The sequence below is a fragment of the Poromitra crassiceps genome (assembly GCF_964638095.1).
Source record: "Poromitra crassiceps genome assembly, chromosome: 3".
Lineage (NCBI taxonomy): Eukaryota > Metazoa > Chordata > Actinopteri > Beryciformes > Melamphaidae > Poromitra > Poromitra crassiceps.
In genome coordinates, this window is record NC_139625.1 from 91,664,196 (window position 1) to 91,686,781 (window position 22,586).

The following is a 22,586-nucleotide window of genomic DNA, read 5'->3' on the forward strand; positions in this document are numbered from 1 at the left end:
TCCATTTGCAGAAAACTTGAGCTGGGAAGTTCACTGTTCATTGGTCAGATCCAGTCGCTAGCCAGGCTAGCCATTGTTAGCCATTGTTAGCAATAACAATTGACAACATGGCGAGGCGGCGTGCAGCGTGTCGGTGGAGCTAAACCTCTCCCAGCCCCCACGCCAAACCTAACCTCCCCCCATGCCATGCCTAAAACTAACCTCCCCCAGACCCTAACCCAAAACCTAAGCTCTCCCACCCCCACGCCTAAACCTAAGGTCGGCATTGCGGGTGGTCGGCATAGCGGGTGGACCCCAGCCTCATGTCCACACAGATAGAAGTTAGGCAGTGCTGTGTGTACAGCTGATTTAATGAGACACAAACAAAACAGAAGTGCTAAACAATATTACTACGATTACTACTACTGTTGTTGCGCGGCGCAGCCATCTTGGATTTTTGAGGTTGGGGCTGCTGAGACTCCTACGAGTTTGGAATGGGAAATACCAGCTCTGATGACGTCATCGCCCAGCTCATGACCTTTGAAGTCGTAAGATTACCAGTCCCCAGTTATAAAGGAATGCACGATATGTTCCATGTAGACTAGTGCCCCTATCGTTGCATCAGCCTATAAACTGCCCCCACCGCCCAGCGCAGATCAGTGGGCGTGGACCAGCCCACTCGATAACTTGGTGTCGGCGCTACACGCAGCCTTAAGCATTACAACCACTTTTTTTCTGCGTAAAATTATGCAGTCTGCTCATTGGGGAAGTGCAGTAAACGAATTACAAGCTTGCCTTTTAATCTCCAATTCCACAGAGCGATCCAGTAAAGCCAGACAAGCCAAGTGCTCTGCTCACCCCTCCCTTTCATCCCCGTCTATCTGTCTCTATATAGGAGTTTTCAAAGTGTGGGAGACTGAGCCTCCCCTCAGAATAGACAGCTGCACCCCTACCCCCCACCTGAATTATTACTGCCATTATTACTATTATTGTTTAAGGGTGTCACGATTTCGATTCGGAATTGAAAATTGATCGAAATGAGCATTATTTCGATCATCAAACTTACAGGCAGGATCGCAATTCTCCCAGACCAGTATTATTTCCCCCTCTCCACCCCACTTGCACGCGCGCCAAATAAAAACAAACACACCTTTTCAATGAGCTACAGCGGAGGCGGAGCGACACAGCAGCTGAGCACAGTTCATGAGCTGGTAACACGAGTAGGCTGCATCTAGTGAGATTCTGATTCTGTCCTATCAATGGTCTAAGTTGGCACATGTCCGAGTTATTTTAATAGAGAGCCAAAGTGAAACGTCACTTCCTGCTTTTTCCTGTACCAGCGCTGTGAAAAATATGAATGGCGGGGGACGGAGAACAAGGTTACTTTTTTTATCCCGTTTTAATTTTGCCACGGGGTGCGAACGCTAATTTTGTCAATTTAAAACATAACTTTGCATGTCAAGAAAGTCGCAGTTTGTCTGCTGCACTAGAAGTTATAAATCAGAAAGACTACATGCACTGTCTGTCACCTAAGTGACGTCACTTTCTCTACCGGCTAAGCTGAAGACTGGCGACATGCCACGAGCTTCCACAAGCTATGTAGTTTTTATACGAAACTAACCCCTACGTTTCAGTTTGACGACAAACTGCGACTTTCTTGACATGCAAAGTTATGTTTTAAATTGACAAAATTAGCGTTGGCACCCCGTGGCCCAATTCAAACGGGATAAAAAAAGTAACCTTATTCTCCGTCCACCGCCATTCATATTTTTCACAGCGCTGGTACAGGGAGAAAGCAGGAAGTGATGTTCACTTTGCCCCTCTATACGTCATCAGAAAACGTCACGCACAGACACCTTGTACACAACAGGGCATTTGAGTGGTTGGACTGCCCTCTAGTGGACAGAACGACAGCATGTAGATTTATAGATTGATTTTTAGGCTTTATATAAGCCGTTTCACCTTATGTAGCTGATTTTTAGGCTTTCTATAAGCCTATTCACCTTATGTAGCCCCGCCCACTTGACCCAGTTGTGTTACGACTTCCTGTTCAAAATGCTGTCCGTTTTACCAGGTCAAACCTAGTCTGACTCACTGCTGCAATTTCACATTGAGTGGCAGATGATTGTAAGGGCCGTTAACACAATGAACACTATAAGTATGTTAGTGTCACAGGAAGTGTAAACACAATAGCAAGTAATTGGCTGACCTCCACGTTGGAACATAAGATGAACAGGTCAAATTAAAACATTAAAAATCGAATATTAAAATAATACAACCACTGAAAATCAAATTGGATTATTGAGGAAGATTGATAGCCCTAGCGTCGGAAATGGCTCCCCAAAAGATAAAAAAATCTGAGCATATGCGTGTTTGATGTACATGCAAAGAACTGCCGAGATCGGATTTGTGAAACACACGTTTAAAAAAATCGCGATTTCCTTCTCGTCACATTGTGCCTCCCCTGAAGTTGGCTCGCGCCCCCCAGGGGAGGCACCCCACACACTTTGAAAACTGCTGATGTTGACCCCTCACCCCAAGATATGCAATCGGGGGGGGGTAAAACCCGCAAAAAACAGGGTTCGTACAAAGTCTTGAAAGTTTGGAAAATGCTTGATTTTTACCAAGGTGTTTTCAAGGTATTGAATATGCTTGAATTTGAATGATACTCCTTGAAAAGTGCTTGATTTTCTTGACATCTGGTGTTTCATCTACTACAGTCAATCATGTAAACCAAAAATATTTTAATACAGAACCTGAAATGTTCTGCATACTATTTGGTATATCAGCTCCTATTTTCTATGAAAGCTGCTGAGACATAATGGCTTGACATGCCATATGTGCAGAATGTAAAGGTTTGATAATGGCATGATTTCAATTAACCATGGCATGGTTTGTTTTGATTTTTAGCCTGGAAGAGGAAGCGCCGCAACAGCAACACTTCCTCTTCTTTCATGGACTCATCTTCTTCCCTGGGTACATCTTCCTCCTCTTCCTCCTCTTCCTCCTCTTCTGAGCCATCGAAGAAGAAGAAGAAGACTAAGAAAAACAAGAAGAGCAAGAAGAGCAGGAAAAGAAAGCAGAGCATTTCTGATTTCCCAAAGAGAGGTAAATAGTGTGCTCGATATATGATTGATCGTTAAAGTAATAGTTCTATATTTTGAACCCTGGGCCCTTGAAAATCTTGTAGAAACCAAGCTTCTAATGATGCGGAAGCGACATGAAGCACAGGGAGTTTCATTTTGGTGCCCTGGTTAACCGATTATACCGGTCACAGCATGGGTGGCTCGCACCCTGCAGCGATAGTTTCCGCGTCAAGTCTATTTTTTGCGTGTGCGATTGTGTGCAGCCAGGCTTGGAGTCCGTACAAGTTGTGAGCGACACAGAAAAAAACAGAGCGCTTCTGGTGTGAATAGCCAGGCTCTTGCTCAAGCTGAACTTACGCACGGCACTGCTTTTCGATCCAGGGTGTTGCGCCGTTAGCCTGATATCATATCCTGCTACTATAATTGGGGAGAACATGAAAATTCAATTCATGGGCAGCAGCTCTGGTGGACCTTCTTGCAGTCTGCATTTTAAATTTGAAAAATAAGATACTTGCTCCCTTTTGTCAAACTTTGTATCACAATCATCACCAACCTTAGGGGCCCTTTACACGAGGACAGTTTCTGGAAGAAACGACACAATAGCGTTTCCTTCACACCTTTTCCTTCACACCTTCTCCCTGTTTACATGAGCGCTGTTGAATTTTTAAAACGCCGTAATGTACATGCCAGGTCGCTAGGTGGCAGTGTGATCACCTTATTCTTTTACCATACAAGGACGCTTCTACATGACATCATTTCGTAGTCGTCTTTCCGGTTTTAAACACGGAAGTAGTTTAAAGTAGTAGTAGTAGTTTACTGCCTTCCGCAGTCATTTAGACTTGTCAAAAAGCCTTTTTCAAGCTAAAAACCCCCCAAACTGTTTTAAAGTTTAAATATTTGTCGGGTGAGAATGTAACACATATGTGACCAGTTTATCAGAATAACGCCTATTGGAAATCTCTAATGAGCAGCGAGGACCGGGAGCGCTGAGTGTGCTATCTGTCAAACCCTACTGTAGGCTACTGGCAGTGAGAAAACACTGTCGACGTGCTTTTGTAACTAACGTTAAATGCTGACCGGGTACAGCCATCGGCTCCTCGCAGCAGTAACGTTATGAACATGTAACTGAAGTTGGCCGCAGTGTAGCTTAATTCTGAATGTTGCCATACTTCATTCATACTGACGTTTCATTTTGAAAATGGTTGCCAACTCGCGCACGGCTATGGCGTAATCGCGTGTGCAGGCACGTCAGTTTCTGAAATGTGCCGTCTCAAAGCGATTACATGGAATGATCAGCGGGGGGCGTCTCAAAGAATTTCACTCTGGAGGGTGGTTTCAAAATGTGTCGTTTCCTAAGCCCAAATTCGCCGTCGCCATCTAAAAGGGAGGCACTAACAATACAATAATTCCCCGTCACCATAGGAAACCGTCCTCGTGTAAAGTGCCCCTAAGTCTTTCCTGTGCTGATTTTTAAATCCAGTTTGGGTGATAGGTTTAGGTACTTTTGTGATAAGATCTCAGTGGATATTTGTCTACAGTTACTCTTGTTCTTTCTGCTTCAATCACCAGTGACCTCTCCTGGTGATGTCATGCGGCGATACACTGTGCTGCTGAAGAAGTTCAAGAAGACTAGAAGCCTCTCTGCTGTCCTTAAATATTACAGCATTGACCGCAACACCATTGCGCTGACGTGCATCATCGCGGAGGTGACCCTGGTGGCCCCGCACATTGTTCCATTTTTTAAACCGGGAGACTCCATCCTGGCCTTTGCTTTAGCCTTGACAAAAATTGTCGAGACGCATCAGGATCTGAAGGACATGATCAAAAAGAAGAAGGCTGCCGGAGAGCTTCTCCCTCTGAAGCCAGTGGTGAGGAAGAGAGAGTAGATAACAGCTGTGACATCGATGGCTGGTAGTTTTCACCCCCCCCCCCCCCCCCCCTCCTAATTTACACCCCTGTTCCACAGTGTTAGTAATGGGCATCGTTTTCACCTTGGGAGTCTGTGTGTGTGTGTCATGTGTGTCATGTGTCTGGACAGATTTAGCGAATGCAATAGCGTCAAAATCGTGCAAGATACATTCACGAAACTTGGCAGGCATGTAGTTGAACCCCTCAAAGAGGGAAACACGCACATCCAAACCTAAATGGGGCAGGTGCAGAGCTAAGGTTAACGAAACTGGAAAAAGAAAGAAAAGCTCGCACACTGCAGGGCTCCAAGTTAGTCATGCATTTATTGCAGCACCAGTGGTTATTTTTGGGGCAGCAACATAACCACTGGTGCTGCAATAAATGCATGACTAACTTGGAGCCCTGCAGTGTGCGAGCTTTTTTCTTTTCCTGTGTAGTTGACCCCCCCCCCCTTTACTCCCCTGGCCCACATTTGTTTTAAGTCGCAAGCGTATTGCAGCTCGTGTCATCCCATCTCAAGATAGTCTCTAGTTTTAGTATTGTTTTTGTACTTTAATACATGTATTTTACACTAGTCCATTGGCTTTCTCCCCTGAAACTGTTTGGAGCCCCCCTGGGGAGGCCCGAGTCCCACATTGAAAACCACGTAAATTGCTTAAATTAAATTAAAAATATATATATACAAAAAAGTTAGACACGCACGCACACACACACACACACACACACACACACACACACACCCACATTGCTCTCACTGCTTCCTTGTCTGTGTGCCCGTAAGGAGCCATTTGTTCTTGTTCCTTTAGTTGGATGTTTGAGTGATTTTAGATGACCCGGTTGGGTTGCTTTGAAATAAGGCAGAAAGGAGGGGAAGTCATTGGAACTTTTCAACAATTTATTTATTTTTGTGTGTGTATGTGGGGGGGGGAACCATCAGACAAATGATTGAGTACTTTATTTGAGGGAAGGGCGGGGTTAGTTCTGTTTAAGAAAACTTAACATTTTCTATATTGCTCATTTGTATTAAAACATGTTTACAGCCAGGTTCAAAACTCTGTTTTTCATAAATGTATAGGGTGGTGCATTTTTAGAGAGTGAAATATACGGTAACAAATACTCAGATCGTGTTTTTTATGTTGCCATCTTAACTTGTTTGGATTAAAAAATGTTTTGAATGAGACGTTTTATTTATTTTTACTAATGCAGTTCACAAATCATCAAAACGTGACGAGAATATTACTGGAGGGTGGAGAGGGAAAGAATGAAATGTAGGACAGTGATTCTCAACCTTTTTCAGATCAACGACCCCTAATTATGTCCTAGACGCACAAAAAGATTTTGTCTCAAGACCTGAATGTGAGGAATTTATAGTTAGAATTCCATCACTACTGTAGGGAGAAAACAAACTACTGTATGATTAAAATGTTAAAATAGTCTCCAATTGTGTTAACTTGTTGTAAATGAAATAATGTTGAAGTTGAATAATCAATCAATTTGCTGGGGAACCCCAAAACTCCCTCAAGGACCCCTGGTGGTCCCTGGACCACACCTTGAGAACCACTGTTGTAGATGGATGTTATTGATTGTGCACATTGCAATCTGGTTTATCTCCTCATCTGAGCCATTGCATAGCAGAGGTAAGGATAAGACACACTTATGTCAACAAAGTGTAATGTAAGTTTCCAGATTCATTTCCAAAACAAGGTTACCATCAACAGATTCCTAAACCTCCATGATAAAATTGTGTGTACACACACACACGTATGTACATGTATATATACTATGCATCTCGTGTGCCCGATGCCTATATACAGGTATATGCGTATATATATCATTTTTGACATCACATCATTAGCCCAATTAAAAAGTCTGGCTCCAGGTATATATATACACACATAATATAGGCTACACATTTGCAGAGTTTATTTGCAAAAACAGGTATGGTATCTCAGTTTGTATTTTTTATCGTTTTATATTATAGATTTTCATATTCGTATTTATATTCAAATGTATTTATAGTAAATTTTGATTGATCATAACTAGAACATTCATCTGATCATTTTCACCAAAATCATGGTTTTTTATGTCCACTCCAGGGAGTATCAGGCAGGTTTATTCATTCAGCAAATAAACGTGTGTGTGTGTGTGTGTGTGTGTGTGTGTGTGTGTGTGTGTGTGTGTGTGTGTGTGTGTGTGTGTGTGTGTGTGTGTGTGTGTGTGTGTGTGTGTGTGTGTGTGTGTGTGTGTGTGTGTGTGTGCGCGCGCATGTGGCAGTCAAACATGCTTGGGTAGTTGTCATGGCGATTTCTCTGTTCCGCGTCTTTCTTTGGGACGCAAAGCACTCTGGGTATTGACGTCACCGCTGGGCGCCGGTAGAAGAACTTTGCCCGCGAAGCGAGCTAGCGTCATGCAGGCAGCCAGAGCATCGAGGCTGTTGTTGAACGGAGGACAAGGAAGAGTACTATTTCTTTATTTCATCGTTTTTATCTTCGGACAATACTAAACTTCTAGTAGGCTCTGCTGGCTAGCCGTGCTCGTGTGTGTTTGCTTTGGAGCATGTTTGGTGCTCAGAAGAAAGAGAAAGCTGATGGAGAAATGGACGAGGAAGGATTTGCTCCGGGCCGTGAATCAAGCAGTTTGAGGCCGCGGTTGGCACTTAGACGAGGGGAGAGGCGGCGCAGGCTACGCCTCCATACCAGACTTGACGGTGCAGCTTTCTTCTTTGGGACAGTTTGCCTGCAGAGGTCAGGGAGACGGACTTGGACTTTCTCTGTCTGGCAAGGGGGTTGATTATGATGAGCGCACAGTGAAAAGGTGTTTTTGGCACGGACATAATATTGTTTCTGTTTTAACTCTACAGCGATACGTGCATGCAGAGGTAACTAATACCTCAGGCACCAGAAAGCTAACAATGGGGCATGCTATGTTAGCTGACTGGCAGTGTTCTGGTTTCATCTTCAGCCAGCCAGCATGCTACAAAAGCGGCTAATGTTAAAGCTATAAAATGGCTTACCATCTGTAAGATAGGCTACTTCACGGTCGGGTATGAATGAAATGTAAGCTGCTTTCCAGTGTAAATGTATGATTTGAATGCCAATGGAGAAAATTAACTGTCACATTGTATGATTTTATGTCACAGGTTTGGTATGATACTATGTAATTACATATGAACTAGCCTACGGTTGAACTTACTAGACTCACTTCATGTTACTATGTAATTACATATGAACTACTATTGAACTTGTCTGGTACAATGTAAATACATATGAAGTATATAATAGACTCGCTTCATGTTACAGGTCTGTTACTATGTAATTACATATGAACTACTATTGAACTTGTCTGGTACTATGTAAATACATATGAAGTATATAATAGACTCGCTTCATGTTACAGGTCTGTTACTATGTAATTACATATGAACTACTATTGAACTTGTCTTGTACTATGTAAATACATATGAACTATATAATAGACTCGCTTCATGTTACAGGGCTGTTACTATGTAATTACATATGAACTACTATTGAACTTGTCTGGTACAATGTAAATACATGTGAACTATATAATAGACTCGCTTCATGTTACAGGGCTGTTACTATGTAATTACATATGAACTACTATTGAACTTGTCTGGTACAATGTAAATACATGTGAACTATATAATAGACTCGCTTCATGTTACAGGTCTGTTACTATGTAATTACATATGAACTACTATTGAACTTGTCTTGTACTATGTAAATACATATGAAGTATAATAGACTCGCTTCATGTTACAGGTCTGTTACTATGTAATTACATATGAACTACTATTGAACTTGTCTTGTACTATGTAAATACATATGAACTATATAATAGACTCGCTTCATGTTACAGGGCTGTTACTATGTAATTACATATGAACTACTATTGAACTTGTCTTGTACTATGTAAATACATATGAAGTATAATAGACTCGCTTCATGTTACAGGTCTGTTACTATGTAATTACACATGAACTACTGTTGAACTTGTCTGGTACCAAGTAAATACACATGAAGTACGGTACAAAATCGACTCACTCCATTTTACAGGTCTGGTAGCATGTAACTACATATGAACTACAGTTGAACAGGCTCACTCCATTTTACAGGTCCGTTACAATATAACTACATATTAACTACAATGGAACAGACTCACTCCATTTTACAGGTCCGTTACAATGTAACTACATATGAACTACAGTTGAACAGACTCACTCCATTTTACAGGTCCGTTACAATGTAACTACATATGAACTACAGTTGAACAGACTCACTCCATTTTACAGGTCCGTTACAATATAACTACATATTAACTACAATGGAACAGGCTCACTCCATTTTACAGGTCCGTTACAATGTAACTACATATGAACTACAGTTGAACAGACTCACTCCATTTTACAGGTCCGTTACAATGTAACTACATATGAACTACAGTTGAACAGACTCACTCCATTTTACAGGTCCGTTACAATGTAACTACATATTAACTACAATGGAACAGGCTCACTCCATTTTACAGGTCCGTTACAATGTAACTACATATGAACTACAGTTGAACAGACTCACTCCATTTTACAGGTCCGTTACAATATAACTACATATTAACTACAATGGAACAGGCTCACTCCATTTTACAGGTCCGTTACAATGTAACTACATATGAACTACAGTTGAACAGACTCACTCCATTTTACAGGTCCGTTACAATATAACTACATATTAACTACAATGGAACAGGCTCACTCCATTTTACAGGTCCGTTACTATGTAACTACATATGAACATAATTTATAACTATTGGTAATTACTATGTAATTACATTTGGTGTTCATGTGTAATTACATTTTGTAACTACATATGAACATGATTTATAACTATTGGTAATTACTATGTAATTACATTTGGTGTTCATGTGTAATTACATTTGGTGTTCATGTGTAATTACAAATAGTTCATATGTAACTAGGGACCTGTAAAATAAAGGGTTACCGGAGTTTCTTCATGTTCCCTCCCCTAGGTGGGAGGGAAACTCTCTCAATACCAACAAACTTAAGAGTGGCTGCTGAACCATGGTTACGTTCCTTGTAATGTTTAGCTATTATGTAATCCATGTTACCATTTCTAATGGCCGCTTTGTGCTCGGCTATGCGTAATTTAAGACTACGTTTTGTATGACCGATATAAATTTTTCCGCACGGGCACTTAAGTAAATAAATAACATTCGTGGTATTACAATTAATGAAGCCTTTGATTTTATACTGTTGTCCGGTTTTAGGGTGGAAGAAAACCTTGGTGTCTGTGGTGTTGGAACAGTGTGTGCACCTGCCACAGCGGAAATTGCCGCACAACCCCTTACTAAGCCAGCTAGAGTCAATGGGCCTAGGAGTCGAATACATGGACCTGACAACAGCGTCTCTGATGTTGTTGCCTCTTCTGAAACAAAACCTTGGAGGAAATTTGGTGATGTTCTCCAGTAGAGGGTCGCATTCAAGCACGTTCTTCCAATGTCTACAAATGATATCTTTAATGGCCTGGGAAGCTGTACTAAACTCTGAAACAAAAGTGACTCGATACTCTTGTGGCTCCTTATTACCAGGGTCTAGGAGGGTCTCCCTATGTACTGTACTGACCTTATTTCTGGCTGTCCGGATGGTAGACTCTTTATAGCCCCGCTGTTTAAAACGGGCGTGCATTTCATTAGCTTTCGATTCAAAGTCAACAGGGTCAGTACAGATGCGTTTGAGACGTAAAAACTGTCCATATGGGATATTTTCAACTAAACGTCTGGGATGGTGGCTACGTGCGTGCAACACACTGTTCCTGTCGGTAAGTTTTCTAAAAATGGTGGTGCTTAAGCCATCATGTTCAACAGAAATCCGTAAATCTAAAAAATCAATTTGCTTCTTGTCAAATACCATGGAGAATCTGAGTGTGGGGTGTGTACCATTGATATAATCTCTGAACTCGTGTAGTTCACTCTCTGAACCCAGAAAGACCAACAAAATGTCATCTATGTATCTTACCCAAAATAAGACATGTTTCAAAAGGGGAGAGGAAGAATGGTTATGAATAAACCGAGACTCCCAATGACCCATAAATAAGTTTGCATAATTAGGCCCAAAGGCTGAGCCCATAGACGTACCTTGGGTCTGTATATAGAACTTATTGTCAAACATAAAGTAATTAGACTTCAAAATAAAATTGGTCAATTTTAATAACAAATTTGCAGGAATATCATCCCTATTGTCAAGGAAAAAAGACATAGCAGCTAGACCATCATCATGAGGAATATTTGTGTACAAGCTTTCCACATCGAAAGACACCAAAAAAGCATTTTCAGGAATATCCATATTCAGTCGTTTAATTACATCCCTGGTGTCAGCAACGTATGAAGGTAAAGTTTTAGCAATATCCTTGATGAAAAAATCAACAAATTGGCTTAAGGGTTCAGATAGAGAGTTATTGCAACTGACGATAGGACGTCCAGGAGGAGAAACCAAACATTTATGAATCTTGGGTAACAAATAAAAGACAGGTGTGACAGGAAAATCAACTTTAAGGAACTCATATTGTTTTTTATCGATTAGATTGTTACTCAGCGCATCATTTAGAATTGTATCCATGTCTTTCATCAATTGTTCAACAGGATTGTTGGGGAGTGGTCTATAAAAGGCAATATTTCCAAGCTGCCGCATAGCTTCAGCAACATAATCTCTAGTGTTAAGTACCACAATAGATCCACCTTTATCCGCTGGTTTAATTACAATATTGTCATTTAGCTTGAGCTCATTTAGGGCTTTTCTCTCCAACAAAGATACATTTTGCTGGACTTTAACATCACCATGTGATTTAATAAGTTTTTGGATGTCCCATTCTACTAATTTACTAAAAGTGACCAAAGTTGGACTTAGAGTGCTGGTGGGACAAAAGGATGAAGACTTCTTAAATCTGTCTAATGGATTAACAGGCGTCTGGTCAACGTTTCTGAAATGATGCTTAAGATGTAAAAGCCTAAAGAATTTATAACAGTCCACCTTCAGTTTGAAAGCATTCACTCTATTGGTCGGGACAAAAGAGAGCCCTTTACTCAGAACAGACGTTTGGGCAGTAGTAAGGGGACAGTCTGAAATGTTAATTACCGCCTGTTGCTCTGGCTTCTGGTGATGACTGAAAAAGGGGGAGCGTTTCCTGGTTTTACCCCTCCTCGTCCTCTTCCTCTGCCCCTCTGCCACTGGTCGCCCCAAGGTCGAGGGTCGTGTGGTGCGTCTAAAAAACGCTCGTCCTGTGAGTAGTTGGAGTCACTGGATAAGGCGAAGTCTGTTGATTCATCAGTGGGGTAGCCTCTCCGGCCGTGCGTAAAGCGCTGCTTTACGCTCCGTTCGCCATGCGTGTAGCGCTCCTCTCTGCTCCGTGCGCCGTGCGTAAAGCGCTCTTTGTGGCCAGACGGGACCCATCGGTGTGGCTGATGTCTTTCCTGTCTCCTCCCGGACTGCTGCCAGTTGTAGACGGTTCCGCTCCTGTAGTCTTCGGCGTCTCGTTCAAACTTTTTCCTTTTGAGAATCTTCAATTCATTTTCAAACATAATAGTGTCCTCATTCAATTTGCGCTCCAGGTCTGTGAGTTCATCTGGATTGAGTTTATTGCGCAATTTCTCTTTGACCTGTTGCGTCTCAATGTTCAACTTTTCAGCTTCTCTGTTTGTTTGGTCAATGATCAGTAGAACCAAGTCCATAGAACATTTATTCAGTACTTGTTCCCATTTCTGAATAAAGTTGGGATCATCTTTACCAAAAGAGGGCTGTTTGTTAATTCTCAGTCCCCGAGGTATGTGCTTGGTTTTCCAATATTCAGAAAGGGTGATTGAGTGCCACTTAAGGCGACTTTCTTTCTTTTGCAAATGTTCAATAGAGTTCTTTAGGTCACTCACCGCAGTATCATCTGATGGTCCATGTTCACCATCAAAAAGTGATAGATGTGACAGTATCTTTTGGGCTTCAGAGTCACTTATTGATAGACACTGGGCTTGTTGGGCGAGGTGAGCAGGCACTTCTGTGTCACCAGGCATTATGCAGGTTGGAGTGCAACGCAGTAAAAGGGTATCTTGCCAAATACCCCCAGAGAGCAGATCAAGGGAAAAGTAGGCTACTCGTGCACAATCCAAGCAGGGAGGTGCTGGTCACAGCAAGCAGGATCAAAATAACATAAAAACAGTCTCTACAGGAACAAGTCCATATGAAGTTGACCGCAACACTCCAGAAGAACAGGGTGACCAAAGTTATATCAAAAGATCATATTTATTTTAGCAGAACAACGCGTTTCGCAGGCTTGCTGCTTCATCAGGTTCATAGTAAAAGTGCAGTGATTACAAACACCTTTGTAGCAGGCCGTGTGACTGAACGGCCCGCCCCTCAATGAACAGGTCAATTAAGCAATTAAATGAGGAAACACAGGTTACACAATAAAAACATACCTTAATGGGCAACAAGTGTAAGGCTCAACACATTTGGAACCAGAAATGCCCGCAATCACATTAAAAGGGCAGGAAACCTCCTAAAGAGAGTCAATGCAGGAAAGGAAAAAGTACAGCAGCTGCAGCAGTGTAAAGTGCAGCAGTTGCTGAAGATCCCCAGGAGATGGTGTAATCCCCATAACAACAAGGGGGGGGGGGGGGGGGGGGGTTTGTTTGGGGCAATCAAAACATACAAGTTTGTATGTACCCATTGTACAAAAGTAATAAATTTAAAATAGATGTGAAAAATACAAAAACAAAAAAACAGGACAACGATATTACCCTCATTACACTCATTACAAAAAAGAATACAACTCATGATTGTCATTGAGCCCATGAGGCTCCATTGAGTCCAAAGTGAAAATCCAATAGGACTCTCTCTGTAAAAGGAGTTTCTTCATGTTCCCTCCCCTAGGTGGGAGGGAAACTCTCTCAATACCAACAAACTTAAGAGTGGCTGCTGAACCATGGTTACGTTCCTTGTAATGTTTAGCTATTATGTAATCCATGTTACCATTTCTAATGGCCGCTTTGTGCTCGGCTATGCGTAATTTAAGACTACGTTTTGTATGACCGATATAAATTTTTCCGCACGGGCACTTAAGTAAATAAATAACATTCGTGGTATTACAATTAATGAAGCCTTTGATTTTATACTGTTGTCCGGTTTTAGGGTGGAAGAAAACCTTGGTGTCTGTGGTGTTGGAACAGTGTGTGCACCTGCCACAGCGGAAATTGCTGCACAACCCCTTACTAAGCCAGCTAGAGTCAATGGGCCTAGGAGTCGAATACATGGACCTGACAACAGCGTCTCTGATGTTGTTGCCTCTTCTGAAACAAAACCTTGGAGGAAATTTGGTGATGTTCTCCAGTATAGATATATATATATAATATATATATATATATATATATATATTTACAGCGGTAGGCATTTGATTGAATTAAGAAACCAAAAGATGGAGGCCAAAAGATGATGAAACTGATCTCGTTTTCATCATCTTTTGGCCTCCATCTTTTGGCCTCCCTCTTCTTTTTTTATATATTTTATTTTCAGTTTTATATTAATACTTAAAGACAAACAACCATAAAACTTAAACAACAATTACAATAACGTGACGATCACGACAGCAATAACAAAGACAAGACAAGACAAAAAAAAACAAGTTACCAGACATAATACTGATTGAAATTTGCGGTATGTTTCAGAAGGTTACAATCTCAGGTATACAGAACGAAGGTAGGATGGGTACATGAGTTGTGACATTACAAAGTGGTTATTTATCTTTTAAGATATTTTCAATAATTTATTTGGCCCTTTGGATTTATGATAACGTATTCTCTCCATCTGTATAATTATGATCATTTCGTTAAGCCATTTCTGAAAACAGGGGGGTGCAGGTAACTTCCAGTTTGTCAAAATAATTTTTTTGGCAGCCATCATACCCATCATCAGTGCCGCTTGTTCTTCTACTGGGTAGCTTAAAGCAGCTTCTGAACAACCAAAAAGTGCTAGCTCTGGGTCAGGAGGAATGTTTTTTTTCATAGACACAGGAAAACCACTGAAATATTTTGTGCCAGAACTCATTTAAATGCGGGCAGAACCAAAAAAGATGTGATAAGGAGCCCTCTGCACCCTTGCATCTGTCACATACTGGAGACACTGATGGATAAATTCTGTGTCATTTAGTCTTTGAGTAATGAAGTCTGTGGATGACCTTGAATTGAATAAGTTTGTACCTGACATTAATCGAGCAAGTTTGAATTCTACACAAACCCTCTGCCCAAATGTCACCAGACACTTCAAGCCCCAGTTCAGCAGACCAAGCTTCTTTCAAATGGTTGGAGGGCACAGGAGTAGTAAATAGATATACAAAGCGTGATATCAGATGTTTGGAGTCCGGAGGAAGCTGCAGGAGCTCATAGAATGGGCAACTCCCTGGCAAGGTTTCAAAATTAGGGATTATTTCCTTAATATAATGTCGAATTTGGAAGTAACGAAAAAGGTGGGAATTCGGAATATTACATTTTGTTGTCAACTGATCAAAAGAGGCAAACTGACCATCTATATATAAGTCACCAAGACTCGCAAGTCCCCTGTCCCTCCAGACAGCGAACGCCCCATCTGTCTGAGATGACAAAAACATGTGGTTGTGGCATATGGGAGTGTGTACAGAAACATTTGGCAATTTCTTGACACTTCTAATCTGGTTCAAAATCTTGAGTTTCTTAAAATAAAATTATTGCCAATCAATTTACCTGGGGATTCAGTCATGGAGAAAAGCAAAGTGGAAAGGGAGGAATTTTTCACCAATGTAGCTTCAATGTTCAGCCACAAGGGGGCATTACTAGCCAGTGTGTCACCTGGAAGTCCCAATTTCCAATAAGTCAATGCCCTGGCATTTGCTGCCCAGTAATAGTGTCTAAATACTGGAAGGCCTAATATACCCTCGTCTGTTGACTTTTGCAGATGTGCTTTTGCTATGCGATGAGCTTTATATCCCCAGATAAATAGAAGGACAATGGAATCCAATTTCTTAAAAAAAGATGAACACAAAAAAATTGGCAAATTCTGAAACAGATACAGAAATCTAGGAAGGGACATCATCTTGATTGCATTGATACGCCCCACCATAGACAAGGGCAGGATCTGCAACTTCTCTATATTAAATTTGAGCTTCGTGACCAAGTCGACATAATTGATTTTATATAAAAGTTTTGGATTTCGGGGTATTCTAAGTCCTAAATATGTAAAGTGGTCATATACAATTTTGAATGGTAGGGTGAGGAGGAAATCAGAGTCTAAACTGTCTGTTAAAGGCATGAATTCACTTTTACCCCAATTGATAGTGTATCCAGAGAGTTTGCCAAATGCTTCAATAAAATCTAACAAAGGAGGAACAGAAATTTCTGGATTCATAAGGTATAAGAATGTGTCATCTGCGTAAAGGCTAACACGGCTTTCCAGGTTTCCTATCTTGACACCTCTGATATCGGGGTGGCTCCTTATACCTATTGCAAGGGGTTCTAGGGCTAGATCGAAGAGTAAAGGAGAGAGCGGATCCCCCTGTCTCACCCCCCTCTGTAAAGCGAAAGGCCCAGATTTGTCTTTATTGGTAAGAATACAGGATGATGGACAAAGATATATAATTTTTACCCATGCAATAAAGGAATCCCTAAACCCAAATCTTTGGAGCGCCTCAAACATATATGGCCACTCTATCTGATCAAACGCCTTTTCGGCATCTAGAGACAAAATGGCCACTTTAGAGTCCCCTGCCTGGTCACTGTATAGATTGTTAAGGAGCCAGCGCACATTATTAAATGAAAATCTACCTGGAATAAACCCTGTTTGTTCGGAATGTATGATTGATGCAATACAGTATGCCTTCCCAGTCTATTAGCTAGTATTTTTGTGACAGATTTTTGGTCGAAGTTGAGGAGAGCAATGGGTCTGTAACTGCCGGGTTCTGTCTCATCTTTGCCTTTTTTTAACAGGATGCATATGTTCGCCTCATATAGTGATTTTGGAAGTCCATCATTTTTAATGGAATCTTTAATCATCCTAAGTAAAACTGGGGCAAGGGTCTTATGGAATGCCTTGTAGAATTCACAGTCATACCTGTCTGGGCCTGTTGCTTTACCTGAGGACAATTATTTAATTGCCTCGACTAGTTCACTCTCCGTTATATCTGAGTCCAGTTCTAATCTGGCTGACTCGTCCAACTGTGGCAGATTAAGGGAGTCAAAAAATCTGGCAAAGTCTGCATCAGTGGCCTGAGATTTAGCAGTGTATAAGTAAGTAATAAGAGTAGAATTCTTTAAAGCGATTGTTTATTTACTTATGGTTGATTAGTAGGTCACCTGATTTAGATGTATTATTATGAATTGCACGGCTTGCCTGGGCTCCCTTCAACTGTCTGGCTAACAGCCTCTCCGGTTTATTGCCCAACTCAAAGTGTCTCTGTTTGAGCTTGAGTAGAAGTTTACCTATGTTTCCACTGAGAATGCGGTTATATTCGTATTTTAAATTCAAAATCTTATTATAGTCATCTTGTAGAAGGGAGTTCCTCTAGGACTGTTCGATGGTTGGGAGTGTGTTTTCAATCTCCACCAGTCTGCGGCGCTGTTCTCTTCTTTTTTGAGGCTTCGAAAGAGATTATGTGACCCCTCATAACTACCTTAACACATTGAGTGCCAAGGACGTCTGTGCACGTCCTAAAAAAAAGTAACGAGGAGTGCCAAGGACGTCTGTGGACGTCCTAAAATCATAATTCATATTATTCCATAATTCTGCTGTTTAAGGTCGTACCCAGCCAGTGAGCATGAATCCCTTCAAGGGATCACACGGCGCCACCTTAAACATCTACATGGGAGCTGCGCCACCCACCTCAGATCCTTTACTTTGTGCAGGAGAAAGCGGAAAAGCTGTGATCAAAGGGGAAACCGATGCATGCTGCAGCCAGAGCCATATAGATTGCTCTGTCTGCAGCTGACAGTTGGCTGCATCCGCGCCCACAACTGAGCTCTTCTGCTTCTGTCTATCTGTCTGCATATAGTTTCTCCACACGATTCCCTGCCAGAAAGGCAGCACCTGAAGCCGAACGGCCAAGCCTTTTCCTTCAGTCCCGTAACTCCTGTTTGCCATTTCCTTGTTGCGCTGCGATCCGGGCAAAAACGGAGGCTGAGAAAACAGACTCTGTGCGTGTGGGGAGGAGCCCGCAGCTCAGGGGGGGGGGGGGGGGGGGGGGGAGAGGGGGGTGGGGCACGCAGGCTGCACAGAACCACACCACGCCACCACATCAGAAAACACCAGCCAGAGTCAGTGAATGTGCTTGAAATTAGAGTGCAAAAAGTATTCATAAAAGTGACTTTATCTTGAAAAGTAAAAAAAAAAAGCAGAAAACCCTTGAAAGTGCTCTTCTTTCAGAGGCTGTCATTTCATAATGGAACTGTCTAGAAACAAAATTTCTTCTTTGGAAGAAGCAGGAGTGTCCAATGTTTCATTAGAGTCCAGCCCTGTCAATATAGCCCTAATAGAAAAAATTCTATAGCTGTTTTCAACTGAATGGAAGTGAATCTGGCACAGGCTCCAGACAATTTTACTGAAGCGCTGTGGCACTCAATGTGTTAAGGGCCTCCCAAAGTGTGGAATCAGATACCTCTCCTGTATGATTAGTCTCAAGGAACTCCACACTTCGTGTTGATGTATATTCAGTAAACACACTTTCTTCTTAATATTATATTTCATTATGACGGTTTACACCTGATAATCTTTGTTTATGTGATATTCAAGTTCTTCTGAATCTGTCGTTACTTTACTTGTCCTTTGAGACATTCAAGTTTTGATATTGCCAGTTGCTATTTGATTATTTTGTATACTGGTCGAATAAGTGCACTGTATGTCTTCTAACTCTTCTATGTATCACATGATGTGTCAGGTGACCCCTGTGAGGGTACTTAAGGGGTGTGTCCCTACACTTAATTTATGTCTGAGGAAGGGCTTTGCCCGAAACGTCACACTTTTTGTGGTCTCCGATTAAATATTTGGGAGCAGCTGCCAGTGTGCGGACTCTATTTTTTATTACTCATTTGCACTTCGGTCCTGCACCTGGTTTTAACCGTTCACTGCTGGATGTGCGTGCCTTTTTGTACCTTTTAATTTTTAAATATGCACACATCCATGGAGAATCACAAGCCCAATGACTTGCAGCTGGCAGAGTTTCTGCAGACAGCAGCGTGAGCATTTTTCTCTGCGAGGAAAACAGTTAGAGATGGTAAAAACTGCCCATGTGCTTATATGACCGAGATGATTCATGATACAAAGTGGGTTGATTATTGGTAAAGCCATCCTTTAAAGATGGAGACAATTAAGGTGTCCCTAAGTTGTGAAGGGATTTCCTCCTACATACAGCACCATGCAAACACAGTGGACCTGCTTTAGACCAGGGCCTCATCAATACAGTCTGTCAGCAGTAGAAATAATACAATAATGACATGAAATATAACAGAATAATATTTCCACATGATTGTCTTCTTGTCCTTTAGGCTGAGTGCATGTCAACTGTCAGAGAGAAGCTGCGAAGCTCTGGCCTCTGTTGTAAGCTCACAGTCCTCTAGTCTGAGAGAGCTGGACTTGAGTAACAATGACCTGCCGAATTCTGGATTGAAATGGCTGTCTACTGGACTGGGGAGTCCACACTGTAGACTGGAGACTCTCAGGTCAGGATGTGTACTTTTACTATTGTAGTATTACTTAACATTTTGTAAATTATTGTACCGTAAAATCAAAACTTGTATATCAACTTAGATATCAGTACATAAGGTGAGACTAACATTAAATCCGCCATTGACCCTTTTCTTTCCTTTATTTGTCAGGAGGTCCAATAGACATTCCAGTTTCAAATTTAAATTGTCTGTCAAGTTGTTTACAGTCGGGTTAATTTTGCTCTTGAATAAAAGTTGAATTGATCAGTCAACTTTCATTTAAAACATTTGTTTACTGCCAGAATATAATAATAATAATAATAATAATAATAAATTAATGACATTAACACGTTCACTACCGTGGACGAGTTAACTCGTCAAAAAAATAAACAACGGTTGACTGCCGTGGATGAGTTAACTCGTCAAAAAAAAAAATGACGGTGGGACGTTGATCAAAGCCCCCTACATCTCCTATATAAATATGGGAGCCACCGAACGTGTACAACCCATTCCACCGACCCACTAAGTGGCGACAGTGCTCTCCAGACTAGAGAAAGCCGAGCCAAAACTGCAGGGAAAAGCGTGAGGAAACCATTCTCATACTGTAGAATGGTTTGGCGAAAACGCTTTCGCGCTGGCGCACAACGGTGGCGCACAACGGTGGGGGGTTCCAAAAATAGACTGGGTGCAACACACTTTAAAACACGCAGCATAAAGCCCAGAATCGCACGCAGCTTCATCCCAGCTCTCAACCGAAACCCCAAGAAACGAACGAGCCCCATCCAGACTCGCCCGACGAGGGGCCGCCAGGCAGCACAGACAGGCAGCAGAAACTCGCTTGTGACACAGGCTGCAGCCACCAGAGACACACCCACGGAGGGAGGTTTGAAGGAGAGGGGGGTGGGGGTGCTGTTATGGAGGAAATTACTGTTCAGAACTATTGTTTAGATGTCTGATGTCTTACTGATGCCAAAAATAAATGGTTAAAGTGACTGTTCTATCGAATTTCACAAAAAGGCATTTTTCTCAGCTTTCCTTTTCAGACGCTGAAACCATGCTGTATTCAACTGCTAATGCCTACATAACTACTAACTCTACAAACTAACTATTTTAGACAGAGAAAGCACACATTCTATCAGTTCTTTTGAGATATTTTGTGTTCACAAAGTCCTAGCAGAAAATAATCCTCGGCTCTTGAAAGATGAGCCAGAATCCTCAAAAAAAAACCTTGGCAGAAGCTACCTACAGTATTGAGAAAACTGTTGTCAGTGAATGTGTTAATAATAAGTTAAAGGTACTATCCGTAGGTTTGGCAGAAAATAAACCTTCACAAAGTGTTTTCTATTACTAATGAGTGAATGCGCCGTTCCGTAATTAAAAAGATGAGCCCAGCTCTTTGCATTCACATTTGCTGCTGGTCAAATTTTCCCAGAAAATTTGGCTGATGTGACGTTCTGCGCGTTCAGGAGCCTGCCCGTTGTCCTCCTGGCTCCGGCCGGAAATATTACCAACGAAGAAGAAGGCTAACAGGCAGTGACATTACGTTTGTCGCTAGCTGCCAGCAGAAAAAAACAACAACACAGACTCCAGCAAAAAGTCCACACAAAAAAGAAATAAATATTTATCTAGTGAAGCCCGTCTGGCCAGACAGCAGCAATGTGACCAGCTTCGGAGGGAAACTAGAGTCGGGGCTGTGTTTTTTGTTCATGGAGGGACTTTGTAGCTGCTGTAATGTTTTGGCCGATAACGTTAGCTGCTTGCTAATGGATTTACCACCTGGTCAGAAACTACGCTAATAACATTACCATCTTGTGTGAAGTAATGCAACAGTCGCAAATATGCCTAATGTTACTACCATTATGCTTATGGTCATGGAACATTGTTTGACTGGCTAAGACCAAACATGCCACAATAACGTCCGATAATCTATCCCGAATCCTTCCTGGGCATTAGAGGCTGATCTGACTGATAAATTGTCCAGGTTGCCGTTTTCAAGTGACTTTTCTGAGTTAACGTTACCAAGCAAGTTCAGCAACCAACACAGTCTGCTGTTGCCAGGCAGCTGCTTGTGTTAGCACCATGCAAACACAGTGGACCTGCTTTAGACCAGGGCCTCATCAATACAGTCTGTCAGTAGAAATAATACAATAATGGCATTAAATATAACAGAATAATATTTCCACATGATTGTCTTCGTGTCCTTTAGGCTGAGTGCATGTCAACTGTCAGAGAGAAGCTGCGAAGCTCTGGCCTCTGTTGTCAGCTCACAGTCCTCTAGTCTGAGAGAGCTGGACTTGAGTAACAATGACCTGCAGAATTCAGGATTGAAATTGCTCTCTACTGGACTGGGGAGTCCACACTGTAGACTGGAGACTCTCAGGTCAGGATTTGTACTTTTACTATTATAGTATTACTTAACATTTTGTAAATTATTGTACCGTAAAATCAGGTTAAAACTTGAATATCAACTTAGATATCAGTATATAAGGTGAGACTAACATTAAATCTGCCATTGACCCTTTTCTTTCCTTTATTCGTCAGGAGGTCCAATAGACATTCCAGTTTCAAATTTAAATTGTCTGTCAAGTTGTTCAGGGTTTACAGAGTCGGGTTAATTTTGCTCTTTAATAAAAGTTGAATAGATCAGTCAACTTTCATTTAAAACATTTCTTTACTGCCAGAATATAATAATAATAATAATAATAAATTAATGACAATAATAATAAGTTAAAGGTACTATCCGTAGGTTTTGGCAGAAAATAAACCTTCACAAAGTGTTTTCTATTACTAATGAGTGAATGTGCCGTTCTGTAATTAAAAAGATGAGCCCAGCTCTTGGCATTCATATTTGCTGCTGGTCAAATTTGGCTG

At 41.5% G+C, this 22,586-nt stretch overlaps 1 protein-coding gene across 1 annotated transcript in view; it reads left to right on the plus strand.

Moving 5' to 3' along the window:
- Nucleotides 1–4,654: 4,654 nt before the first annotated feature.
- Nucleotides 4,655–22,586, plus strand: part of LOC310773356 (uncharacterized protein) — a gene marked incomplete at its 5' end in the record, with an annotated part of 55,500 nt that continues 37,568 nt past the window's right edge. Inside the window, 2 exons of the mRNA XM_083633226.1 lie at nucleotides 4,655–4,947; nucleotides 21,922–22,095. Of these exons, the coding sequence (XP_083489352.1) occupies nucleotides 4,655–4,947; nucleotides 21,922–22,095 (467 nt within the window). The remainder of the gene's footprint in view (nucleotides 4,948–21,921; nucleotides 22,096–22,586) is intronic.